The 13,064-nt window shown below is 38.7% G+C and overlaps 1 protein-coding gene across 1 annotated transcript in view; it reads right to left on the bottom strand.

Moving 5' to 3' along the window:
- Positions 1–13,064, bottom strand: part of ARMC3 (armadillo repeat containing 3) — a 76,568-nt gene that overhangs the window by 31,987 nt on the left and 31,517 nt on the right. The window contains exons 5-10 of the mRNA XM_008587933.1: positions 11,765–12,014; positions 8,000–8,136; positions 6,995–7,163; positions 3,727–3,827; positions 2,866–2,967; positions 2,305–2,412 (exon numbers count right to left, since the gene is read on the bottom strand). Of these exons, the coding sequence (XP_008586155.1) occupies positions 2,305–2,412; positions 2,866–2,967; positions 3,727–3,827; positions 6,995–7,163; positions 8,000–8,136; positions 11,765–12,014 (867 nt within the window). The remainder of the gene's footprint in view (positions 1–2,304; positions 2,413–2,865; positions 2,968–3,726; positions 3,828–6,994; positions 7,164–7,999; positions 8,137–11,764; positions 12,015–13,064) is intronic.

Genomic DNA, 13,064 nt, shown 5'->3' with positions numbered 1-13,064 from the left:
CGAGGGTTGCCATCCCGTTGCCGGTCCCGGTCCGGCACGGGCGCGACACTGAGGGTTGCGGTCCGTTGCCGGACACGAAAAAAGACAAAAAGAAAAAAAAAAAAAGAAAGTAGATGTTTGAGGGCCGGCCCGGTGGCGCAATGCTACAGTGCGCCGCTTGGGAGTGCGGCGGCGCTCCCGCTGAGGGTTCGGATCCCACATACAGACCGGTTCCCGCTCACTGGCTGAGCGAGATGCGGGCGCAGCACCGAGGGGTGCGATCCCGTTGCCAGTCCCGGTCCGGTACGGGCGCGACACTGAGGGTTGCGGTCCGTTGCCGGACACGAAAAAAAGAAAAAAAAAAAGAAAGTAGATGTTTGGTATGTGTGCTAAATAGCCTCCAAAATCGCAGTGGTTCTCAAAGGCTTAAGTCCACATTAATTGCAGGGTCATTGAGTGTGGCAAGAGGTCCAAATGTTTTGTTTTGTTTTTTGAATCCAGGGAAGTTCTCACAAGAGAAGAAATATATTTTTAAAATATGTAAACATGCAGGCAGGCACAGAAAGAGAAATACTGCACATCCTCACTCATAAGGGAGAGCTAAGAAAGAAAGGAGAGAGGGAGAGGAAGGGAGGGAGGGAGGGAGGGAGAAAGAGAGAGATCACAATAAAACATTGAACTTTCAAGAGAGAACAGACCTGTAGCTACTAGAGGTGGGAAAGGGGGAGGCGGAGGGGGATTAGGGAGTGGTTGGGTAAGGGACACAAAAAGTAATTATGATTTGCAATGATGAACATGCTAATAACATTGATTCGATTATCACATTCTATATACAAATACTGATAGTCAACTCTGTATCCCATAAATATGTATAATCAAAAATTTTTTTAAAAAAAGTATGTGAAACCAAAAAACAAACAAAAATAAATAGGTTTTTGGCACTACCAAACAAGCAAGCAATAGATGTCTATGACGAAAGCTAGATTCTTCTGCTATAACAAACTGAAAAGATTTATGATCCATGATGCATTTCTCCTTAGCTGCTTCATGAAAAATTCTACTGAGGAATTCATTTCTTTAGTCCTTCAATCTGAATCATAACATGTGGTTGAACATAGTCCTTCAATCTGAATCATAACATGTGGTTGAACATAGTCCTTCAATCTGAATCATAACATGTGGTTGAACACAGTCCTTCAATTTGAATCATAACATGTGGTTGAACAATCACAATAAAAGTGACAGCAGACTTGTGGCCAGAGGTAGGGAGGGACAGGGTGGAGAGGAGGATAGGGAGAGGGTGGTCAAGGGACTACAGTTAGATAGGAGGAATTAGTTCTAGCGTTCCAAGACACAGTGGGGTGACTACGGTTAACAATAATATATTGTATATTTCAAAATAGCAAGAGGAGAGGATTTTGAAAGTTCTGCCAATTACACATACTGAAGTATCACACTGTACCATTGTGCCATTGTTATGTTAAATAAAAATTAATTAATTTTAAAAATATGTGAACATGTAGACGAAAGCACATTTAAAATAAGCCAGGCCCAGAAAGCACAAAAGCACATTATAATTGTTTCAACCTAGTAAGAGCTTTGTCCTGTTCCCCTCTCCTCCTTCTGGTTGCTTCCACGCTGAATGGTCAGAGACTGGGTGAGCAAGATGAGGACAGGGTGGGAAGCACAGACAGGGAAAGAGAGAGGGGACAACACCCCAGAGGCTATGGCTTCCCACCTGCAAGAGGTAGCAGCTGGGGGAAACCCAGGAGTTCACTTAAGTTAATTACTACCCAGGGTTGGACTTTATTTATTTATTTATTTATTTATTTATTTATTTAATTTATTTTTTTTTAATTTTTTTTTTTTGTCCTTTTTGAGACCGGCCGCACCGCGCTCAGCCAGTGAGCGCTGTGAGTGCACCGGCCATCCCTATATAGGATCCGAACCCGCGGCAGGAGCCATGGGCTCGGCCCCAGGGTTGGACTTTTAAATGACTGACTAGAGAGTGCTATTTCTATTGTCATTTCAGAATTAAAGTGGCTGTAGGACTTTATAGTTCATACAAGTGATCAAAGTGTCCCGAGTTCTCACCCAGAGTCAGGAGAAGAAATTCTCTCTGGGTAAATTTTATAAAGAGCTGGTGAGAGAAAAAAATAAAATTACTTTTTAGTTACATCTCATGAGTCTTGCGTAGTTCTTTATACTTACTGATTTTGAAAGAAAAACTTGTTTAAAAGCCACTCCTCTCTTCCACCAACCTTGCGAGATGATTAGAACTTGATGTGATTATAATCAGGGAAAGAATAGGATGACATTTCCTACCTCAATCCTTTTTCTTTAGCGGCGCTTTTGCTAAGAACAGTATTTCGTCCAGAGGTAGGGGCGTGGAGATACAAGTCCAGCATTTCCGTGGGAGATACAAGCCCAGCACTGAAACGATAACTAATTTTTTGTTGGTCATTTGAAAAAAAACACAACCAAATTTCAATCATATGGAAAATAACAAAATGTTACATTTACAAGGCATCTTGTAGTTTATCACACCTTTTCACTTCCATTATATGATTTGATTCCTTTTGCCATTATGAAGCAGGGGACAGGGCATTATTCCACCTACAGCTAAGGAAACTAAAACTGCTCCGAGACACGAGGTCGTGGGGCTCAAGATCACTGTAGGTCCACAGCACACAGAAGACGGAACCAGGATTCCTGGCTCATTTTCCAGAGATCTTTTTTTCACAGCAATTTAAAAAGCAATTTCACAATTATATTACCAAAAGAAGAATAAAAATCAAGTTTTCAAAATCTAAGATCTAAAAAATGTTTTCACTCCTAAATGAAAGAGAGAATTATTTGAGTATAGATAAAACATCATTTCCTTACTTGGCCTTTTCTTTACTTGCTCTTCTTAAGGAAGATGAAGAAGAAATACTTCGTCCATAACCAACATCTGATGATTTATCTTCCGTAGATGGAGGTGGAGAACTAAAATTTCATACATTTGAAATTATGTACAAATTAATTTATTTGTCAGTATTGACTTTATCCCACAAAGCAGATTTTTTCCCTTAAAGTCATATTTGGAGCTGACTTTTAACAGTAACATACTATTTTAAAAGCATAAAGGAGAGGTTAAGATAAGACATAAAGAATATTATAAAGCTTTTTATAAGCAAGAACAGGAAATATTTGTATAAAATGTATCACGTAAGTACTATATAGATATGTAGATATACAAGTGTTCTTCAAAAAGTTTGTAGAAAAAGGAAATGAAAAAATAATACAAATCTTTCCATGAACTTTTTGAAGTACCCTTGTATATGATCGTTTTAAAGAAGAATGTTGAAGCTTTAATTTTTAGCTCTACCATTTGCTTTCTTATTTCAAAGAAAAATGTTGGGTGGTAGTTATACTCCGTCACACAGTTCTGGAGACTTGTAAACATAATTCATCTTGGTTTGTTCCTATCTATACTTTCTTCAGTTACTCCAAAGATAAGAGACACTGACTTTAGAAACACTGGAAATTGATTGGTGTCATGGAGTCAAAAGGACAAAAAGCAGATTTGTGGTGATGGTTATTCCCTGTCAGGCTATGAGCTTATGAGCCAGGGTTTACTTTTATGGTGGTGCTAGACACAGGGGAAAAGAAAGACATTGTACTGGGAATCTTTACATATTCACATGTGGACGGACAAAAAAAAAAAAATGTTTCTCTACATACTCCCCTCCCCAAAAGACTCACACATCAGAAAATTTACTGTTAATTAAGAGTACAGTATGTAGATCACTTGGTTCTTGCAAGCAGAGCTCCTTCAAAGACAAAAATTTGGCGCCGCGTTTTATCTGTAAGATAATTTAAGGACCAAAAAATAATACCTGCATGGGTCATATTTTTTAAAATGAATACTGATAGGATATGTTCTCAACTGTTTGTTGGTGTCTAATTTCACACCCATACACACCCAAATAATACTCATATATAAAATGAGAAGTAGGAATGTGAAACTTGTGCACATTTTTTCTCTGAGCAGGTTATGTCCCTCCAGTTTCCCACATCTTTATTGCTTTACACTAGGCTGTTTCTTATGATCTTGACCCCTGAAAGTATTCGAGGTTGCAAATCCACCTATACACCTAAGGGAGAATTTACTGCCTGTAAAAGTTACTAAGTACTGATACAGATTACTAAAAGTGTTGTGAGGATATCTAAAAGTAGTCTAGACAAGGTCCTATACTGGCAATTTTACCAGCCTAGTTGAAGAGGGCTAGACTAAATCACCTTCTGAGATTCTTCTCCGATCAAGTTATAAGTAGTTAGATCCATTTCTCATCCAAGATACTTTCATGATCTTTTTAAAATTAGACAGATCCTGTCATTCTTCTGCCCAGGACCCTGCCATGGTTTCTCATTTCATGCAGAGGCAAGGCCAATTCCTTCCAGTGGTCCACAGGACTTATATGATCGGGCCTCTCTTTACCTCTCTGACTTAGTCTCTACTATTCCCTCACTTCACTTGGCTCTAGCTCATTTCATGCAGAGGCAAGGCCAATTCCTTCCAGTGGTCCACAGGACTTATATGATCGGGCCCCTCTTTACCTCTCTGACTTAGTCTCTACTATTCCGTCACTTCACTCGGCTCTAGCCACCCTGGCCTTTCTGCTGTTCCTTAAACATGCCAAGCATGTCTACACCTTATGGCTTTTACACTGGTTGTTTCTTATGCCTAGAAAGCTCTTCCTCCAGATATCCCTGTGGCTAAGTCCCTCACCTCCTCCAAGTTTTTGCTCAGATATTATCAGCCTGTCATTGAGGCCTACCTGACCACAGTTTTTAGAACTGCAACCATCAACCCCAGCACTCCCCAGCAATACAGAGCCCCTCATCCTGCCTCTGTCTACTTTCTTTTCTCCCGCAGCTCTCGTCATTTCTATCATATGATATAATTTGTTTATTTATCATGTTTGTTGTTTGTTTTCTGTCTCCTCCCACTGGTACCAAGGAAGCTGAGATCTGTTATCTTTTTTGTTTACTGACATTTCAAACCCTACATATATCAGAAACTTAATATTTACTGAATGAATGAACCTGAGAATTCTCCTTTATGAAGGATATTGTCTCATTAAAATATTTTTTAAAAACTCATGACCAAATACATTTTGTCACAATGTTATTTGATCTATGGCAACTTTTTCCTGGTAAGTGTTCTGTGTTGGTTTTTCTGCTCTTTTTATCAGTTTTCTTAAAGCATCTTTGTACGGATGTTGTGTTGGTTCTTTTTAAATGGTAGTCATCCCTCCATATTGCAGAGGATTGGTTCCAGGACCCCACCTCCCACCACCACACACAGGCATCAAAATCCTCAGATACTTAAGTTCCTGATATAAAACAGGGTAGTATTTACATATAACCTATGTACATCTTCCTGTATACTTTAAATCATCTCTAGATTACTTATAATATCTAATACAATGTAAATGCTATGGAAATAGTAGTTATACTGTATTGTTTTCATTTACTGTTTTATACTATATTGTGTTATTTTTCAATATTGTATTGTTATTTTTTTTTTCCTTGAATATTTTCGATCTGTGGCTGATTGAATTTGTGGATGTGGAACCCGTGGATACGGAGGGCCAACTATATTCATCATTGAATGAGATGAACCTTCTTGGAGCAATTTCTCAGTGGTTCATGTGTGTTACAGGGTGTGGTGGTGGCAGGTGGCAGGGGTTGGGGAGAAAGAAGGAAGAGTAAATTTGTAGGCTAGCTGTTTTTCATTATTCAACATTTCTCTAATCCCACTACCACGATGGAGTGCCACCTGCAAATATGTCTCGGCTCTGTGAATCTTTTATGGCCTTGTCCCTTCTGCTCCTTTGAAGCACAGCTGTCCAATGGGCTCCTGCTTCCAGCTTGCGCTTCCAGCTTGCTCTTCCAGGCCTGAGTTCCTGCAACTGCTTCTGCACTTCTGAGTTCTCCTATGCCCTCAGGAGGCTTGTATTTTTGGTGGTGCTTCTTCTGGCACTAGCTCTCCTGTTCCTCTCTGTGATTCTTTTTGTCCTTCTCCTTTTTTCTCCTGCATAGCTCCTGCCTGAGCTCAGAGGCTTTTGGCAACCCTTCAAATTTTCTGAAGTCTGTGACTCTTATCTGTTTTCTAGTTTTGCATTTATGGGTTTTTAAATTTTTCCCCATTCTCCTTATTGCTTTTGGTTTCCAGAAGAAATAGAAAATGCCAACTTAAGCAGCCATGTCAAAAAGTACTCAAAAAAATTTTTTTTGAGGAAAGGAGCTGGCCAATTAGCTCAGTTGGCTGGAGTATGGTGCTGATCGGTCCAGAGTTCAATCCCTGTACCGGCCAGCTGTCAAAAAAAAAAAAAAAAAAAAAAAAAAAAAAAAAAAAAAAAAAAAAAAAAAAAAAAAAAAAAAAAAAAAAAAAAAAAAAAAAAAAAAAAAAAAAAAAAAAAAAAAAAAAAAAAAAAAAAAAAAAAAAAAAAAAAAAAAAAATAGTACAGAAGATTTTAATTTTTAGCATCCCACCTCTCTCAAAATTAACACTAAATTACACTAAATCTTGTTTTAAAATCATAATAAAAATGTAGTTAAGTAAAATAATATTCTTCTATGTCATATTTTTTAATCCAGCATTAAAATTTGGCTAATTTCAATTAGAATATAATTAATAAAATAAATTATCTATCCTTATCACCAATGCTGTGTCCTAGATGTCATAGAACCCCAAAATTGATAATGTTCCTTCTTTTATATATTATCTGAAACTTGAGACTAGCATTAGCAAACTGACTCAACTACAGGTAATCAGAGTCCAGTTAAAATTGTACAAATATGCAAAATCTTATAGCCAAAGTTAAGGATGAGGTGCTGATTTTCAAATTTCTGTCTATAAAAATATAAATTGTGTTAGGTGGTTATAAAATTGTAATATAACAACATTATGATTAAAGAAGAAATTATCATACATACTAAAACACAAATAAGTGCTGCCACTTACCCGACCATAATCATAGAATCCATCACTAATTATGTTACTTGATGACAAATAGCCAGTCTGGCTATACTTCAGGGAAAGATTATTGTTGAGCAGTTTGTTATAAGCTGCCTCACTGAATTTATTTTTTCGACTTACTGATAGATTAACTTCTTCAAGGATATCTAAAGCCCTGTCAATAAAAGCAGAAAGCATTACTTGCTTTATACAAGCAATTCAACCTTAAGTTCCCATTTATATACCCACTTATGATCTCTGAGTGAAAAATTGAAATGAAAAGCTGAATGCCTCCCCCACCCTTTTAGATAAAGTAATACTAACAGAATTATGAGGACAAATCAGCACTTTTTGAGAACATATTTGCAATGAAGTAACTCATATTCAAACAGTTGAAAAGGATACTTGTAGGGAAAAAAATTCATTTAAAGCACAATTAGTATTGAACCCCAACTTTTTGGCTAACGTGGCGATACTGTACATACAAAGAATAAAAACAGATAGATATTAGTAGAATAAACCTGCTCATTGATATGCCAAAGGCAACTAAGTCATCTGCTGTTTGTAAGGAGAAACGACTGGGCAAGGATGGTTAACTACAGATTCTGGTGCAAAGATTTGGGTCAGTGGGGTGGGGGAGAAGAAAAACAGAGACGGCAGTCATGGCTCACCCATTTTACTGTAGCCTTGAAGCTGAGAGATGAAGAGGACTGTGTTTGGCAACAGCAGAGAAAAGCAGAAGAGAAGCAATTATCAAGATAAGGAAGTGAAAAAGGAAATACTGAAGGTGATTCTGCAAAGGCCCACGAGGGAGCACCCAGGTGGGGAGGAATGGGGACGCCCAGCCCTTCAGAGCTAAGGCCCATGCTGGGGACACGCAGAGCTCCTGAGTGCTCTGCTGACTGATGGGGGCAGTGTGGACTCTGCTTGGCCTTCCTTGGGCCTGAAGAGTGTGCTTCTCCATCTTCTGCTCTTCTTCTGAGCCAGAGACTGGAGCCGGCATCCACTCACCCGAGCCTGCATAATTCAACGGCCATCAGCTCGTCACTGGCACAGACCACGATGGCCCAGCTGGCGTGCCTTCTGACTTCATCATTCTTTGAGCGCAGGAGCTCTACAAGGGGCTCCAATCCACCAGAATTTCTAAACTAAAAGCAGAAGCCAATATTTTATGCATTAAGAATATAGAATATAGACATTTATGCTTTTAAAAAGCTCATCAACTGATTATTACAAGGTTTTGACTATGTAAAAATGTTTTAGTATGTGTACATATTTAGACTTAAATTCAGGGTGAAAAATCTATTGCAAACCCTGACAGACAGAAGCCCAGTTTTCTGTCGAATGTAAAGGAGAGGCCCCAGTGAAATAACAGGAGGAGGTCATCCTGATTTTACATGGGACAGGGACTGGGTAAGAGCCTGTCTTCTCACTGCCTACACACGGGATGCTCGCTCTGCTCCTGAGCATGGAATGTTCATTTGGTCCTGTGGTCGGCTGAATAATGCTCCCCCAAAGATGTCCTCGTCTCTGGAAGGGACTCTGTAGATGGATTAAGTTAAGGACCCTGAGATGAGGAGGTTATCCTGGATTATCCAGGTGGGCCCAGTGCAATCACAAGGAGCCTTACAAGCGTGAGACAGGAGGGCCAGAAGCAGAAATAGGAAATGTGATGGATGCAGAGGGGCCAGTGACAGGCTTTGAAGATCAAGAAAGGGCCACCACCCAGCAATGCAGGCAGCCTCGAGAACCTGGAAAGGGTGAGGAAATAGATTTTCCCCTCAAACCTCCTGAAGGAATGCAGCCCTGTCGACACCTTGATTTTAGCCCATAAGAAACATTTTCAGACTTCTGACTTCCCAAACTGTAAGATAATGTATTTGTACTGCTTTCGGCCATGAAGGGGGTGTAATTCGCTACCAAAACTACAGGAAACTAATACAGTCCCTAAGGCTGTGGCAGGAGAAACCAGTGCAGGCAAGCACCACCCACATCACTGGACCTGGCCACCACACCAAGCAGTGTGGCCAAAGCAACACTGAAACGATTCTTTAAAAATAGACCCATCTTTGCTGTCCTAATATAGCATCTTCTCTTAGTTTCTCCAGAGAGTGAAGAGAAGAAAAGGAACAAGAAGAGAATTGGATGGAACTACAGGAACTACATTAATTACATTATTAAAAGAAATTACTCATGTATGAAATTATTCCAATCAGGGCTCTTAGTTTCTCCAGAGAGTGAAGAGAAGAAAAGGAACAAGAAGAGAATTGGATGGAACTATAGGAACTACATTAATTACATTATTAAAAGAAATTACTCATGTATGAAATTATTCCAATCAGGGAAAAAAAAAATCTGACAGAGCTTTTGTCTCCTCTGAAATGCAACACTGTATCATCTGAGCCTGAAGAGTAAAAAGAATATTCTACCTCTGCATGTGTAGTATTCAAAGTCCTTGTGGAATATGTTCCACTTTCAGCCATGCTCATCTGAAACACAGGGACTCTGGCAGGGCTTACATGTCAGCACATGTACTTGGGCAGCTTAGAAAAGTTCACCTGAGCCATCCTAGGCTTAGCAAACCAAAGTTCTGAACATCTTTATCTGGGTATAACACAAGATAGTAATATAACTCCATGTGTTCCTTTAGCAAAGATCTAATTCATTTATTAAATCCTCCATTCATTCATTCATTTAGCGATTGTGTATTAAGCATACATTATATGCCAGGTATATATTAATGACATGGACACAGGGAAAAAATAAAATCTCATTTCCCTTCCCTAAACCCTCAAGAGCTTATAGTTTTTCATACAAGAACCACAACATGCAAAAAAGGAAGAGAGGGGAGTGATGAATGAGATGTAATAGGGCATGGAGGGGACACACCCAAGCTGGAGGACTGAAGAAAGGCCTCCTGGGGGACAGGATGGATGAGCTGGCTTTTGAAGGAGAAATAGGAATTTATCAGGTGTATAAAAGAGAGACTAGCTTTCCAAGCTGAGAAATGAAGGAGGTATAAATGAGAACAGAGAATTGCGATAGAATTACAAGTGGTATGGTATGTCTGGAGTGTAGAGTTCCACCCGGAAAGAGCTGGAGCTTAGGCTGTTTAGGCGGCTAGGTGCAGATCATGGAGGGCCCCTGCATGTGACGCAAAGTGGGTTAACTTTTCCCATGTGGCGATGATGTGCTGAGGGTCACACATTTGAAAGATCAATCTGGAGGCAGTCTGGAAAGCAGGAGGTAGCAGGGGAAGGAAAGCAGTAGAAAGTCTCCTGCAATATTCCAGTAAATAGATGGGCTTCTCTACAAGCTGCATGAACGTATGACAATGACACTTTTGTTTATCACTGTGTTCCCAATGCCTAGCACAGTGCCCGGCACATAGCAGTTGGCAGATACATATCTGGTGAGTACCACCTGAATGGATGAGTACAAATGAACTGACTCAATGGCAACAAAGAAGTGTGGATAGAATAGGTATCTAAGAGACAGAGAAAAAAAGATTAGGTGGTTCTCTGTGAAGCTTGGTCTCCGGACTCAGAAAGATGTGTTCTCATATCCCTGATCTGCCACTTATCAACTCTGCTTTGAACACAGTATTTCTTTAAGCCTCATTTTCCTCATCTGTAAAATGGGGATTACAAACATATCTATCTCGAGTGAGGCTTAAATGCATGTAAAGTGCTTAACACAGTGCCTGGCATATAGTAAGTGCTCAGTAAATGTTAGCATTTGTTATTTCTATTGGGGAGAAAGGAACAAAGTCCCAGGCTGTTTGAATGAGTGCAATGGTAATACATAAATATGAGAAAATTGAGAGAAAAAGGATGTTTGTATTCTCTATCAGGTTTATATGAAGATTTAATAGGATCACCATAAGCACCAAAAACATTTTTATATGATGGACTTTCAAAAAAATTCAATTGTATGTTTTAAAATTATGAAATATAAGAGAAACACAAGAGTATATATAATCTATACATACAAGGGTACTTCAAAAAGCTCATGAAAAGATTCATATTATCTTTGAATTCTATTTTTCCATGAAGTACCCTCGTATAATTTAGAGAATCCTAGTAAAAGGCACATGTGCTTGTCTATCACCCAACTTAAGAAATGACACATTTCAATGACATTGAACCCCATGTGTTCCTCCCAATCATATCTACCCACTTACCTGCCCCAGAGGCAACCACTTTCTTGAATTTGGGATTAATCATTCTCTCGCTTTTCTTTATACTTTTAACTTACATGTATGTATGCCTAAACAACAAACTGCTGAACTTTTCATGTTTTTAATGTTATATAAATGCAATCATAAGGATGTATTCTTCTACAACTTGTTTTTGCTCAGCATAGTGCTTGTGAAGTTTGTCCCTGCTGATGTCTGTAGCTGTAGTTCCTTCATTTTCAATGACATGAGGTTCATTATATGAGTGCACCACCATTTACGTATCCATTCTCTAACAGTTGGACAATTGGTTTGTTTCCAGTTGTTTATAGCTATTATAGATAATGCTTCCTGGGGCACAAAGGCAGGAGATTCTCTTAGGTACCTCTTAGATACCTAGAAGTGGAATTGCTGGGTTTAAGGCCATGCTCACCTTCTTTGCAAAAAAAAAAAAAAAATGCCAGTTTGTTTTCCAAAGTGTTGAACCAGTTTTGAAGGACTTAAATGATGGATAGGTTCAAACACATGAAAATGTTTCAAATGAATCCACCAATAGGCACTGACCAGAGAAACGAGAGAATGGATGTTAACACTCTCACCTCTGTCCGGGCCTCCACGTCGCACGCAGTTGCAGCGACGGCGAGGGCGGCTTTGCTCTGCACGACCGTGTTTGCAGAGCACAGCGGGCTGATGATGGCGTGCATGATGTCGTGGCCCTGGATGCTCACGCGCAGGGGCTCCTGCATGGCCATGTTTGTTAAGACTGTAGCAGCGTTGGCAATGGCCCCGTCTCGTTTACTAGACAGAGTATGTATTAATGGATCGATACCATCAGCTTCTGCAACAGCACTGAGAAAATGAGAGAAATGAATGCGATTCATCCGAGTTCAAGAAATTATCTTTGGAGCATGCAACTGAGCTTATAAAACAAGTGAGTACAAAAATACAATTTTAGAAATAAATCAACTTGCCATGTGATGAACCCAGAATTGAGTGCTTATGATTTAAATGGAGTCTGGGAAAATTGCTGGTCTGAATGAATTTAAATAATCCTTTTCCTACTTCTACAGCTTTCAATTATAGAAAAATATGAGTATATGACTACTACTGCTTAGAAACTCTACTATAGTGCAACTGTTAATTTTTTTCCTTGGTGATACTTATAAGACCAGGAAATTCTATTCAAAGAAAGTGTATTAAAATATTCCTAAGTGTTAGAAAAACAAAGCTTTAAATAGGAGAAATAAGGAAGCCTGGGGACTCCTGGTTTAACTTAAAAGTCTTTAGCCCATCTTCCCCTTCTTCAAATTAGGTTGTTAATTGTAGGCAGAGGTTAACACATTTAAAACCAGCAAATCATTTTACATAGGGATGTTGCTTTTACAAATTAAACATCAAAGATCAAAGTCACGAGATTGATACAAATAATTTTAGTAATATAGGCATATTCAGTTGCTAAATTTCCTAATTCTACTATAGAAAGACTACAGTTATCCATTAATAGATTAACATTTTTTCACAATTAGAAAGCCTAAGTCTCCTTTTAAGAACACAGTACTTTCTATAGTCCTTCCTTTTTAATCACTTTAAAAGCTCATAAAATAGTAAAAATAAAAATTGAGCATTTTAATGAGTGGGAGACAATTTAATTATGTTCTTTAATGTTTGGAATTGCTTTACAGAAAAGATGTTCTAAGCAATAAGATATACAGAGCATCCCGGTTTTAAAGAAAGATCCAAACGTATGTGTTAAAAGTCTATTTAAATCATCACGGTAACAGCGGTCAAGACAATAAAAACATACTTAAGACTCCAATTCTATGAACGTCTCTTTTAAGTTTATATTTGATACAGATTTTCATTTTGGGTCATATTAATAACCAAAACTGGAAAAAAAAA

Source organism: Galeopterus variegatus, unplaced genomic scaffold, assembly GCF_000696425.1.
Source record: "Galeopterus variegatus unplaced genomic scaffold, G_variegatus-3.0.2 Scaffold4601, whole genome shotgun sequence".
In the NCBI taxonomy this organism is placed as follows: domain Eukaryota; kingdom Metazoa; phylum Chordata; class Mammalia; order Dermoptera; family Cynocephalidae; genus Galeopterus; species Galeopterus variegatus.
Note: the sequence above shows the minus strand (reverse complement) of the source record. Positions and strands in the feature narration are given on the sequence as shown.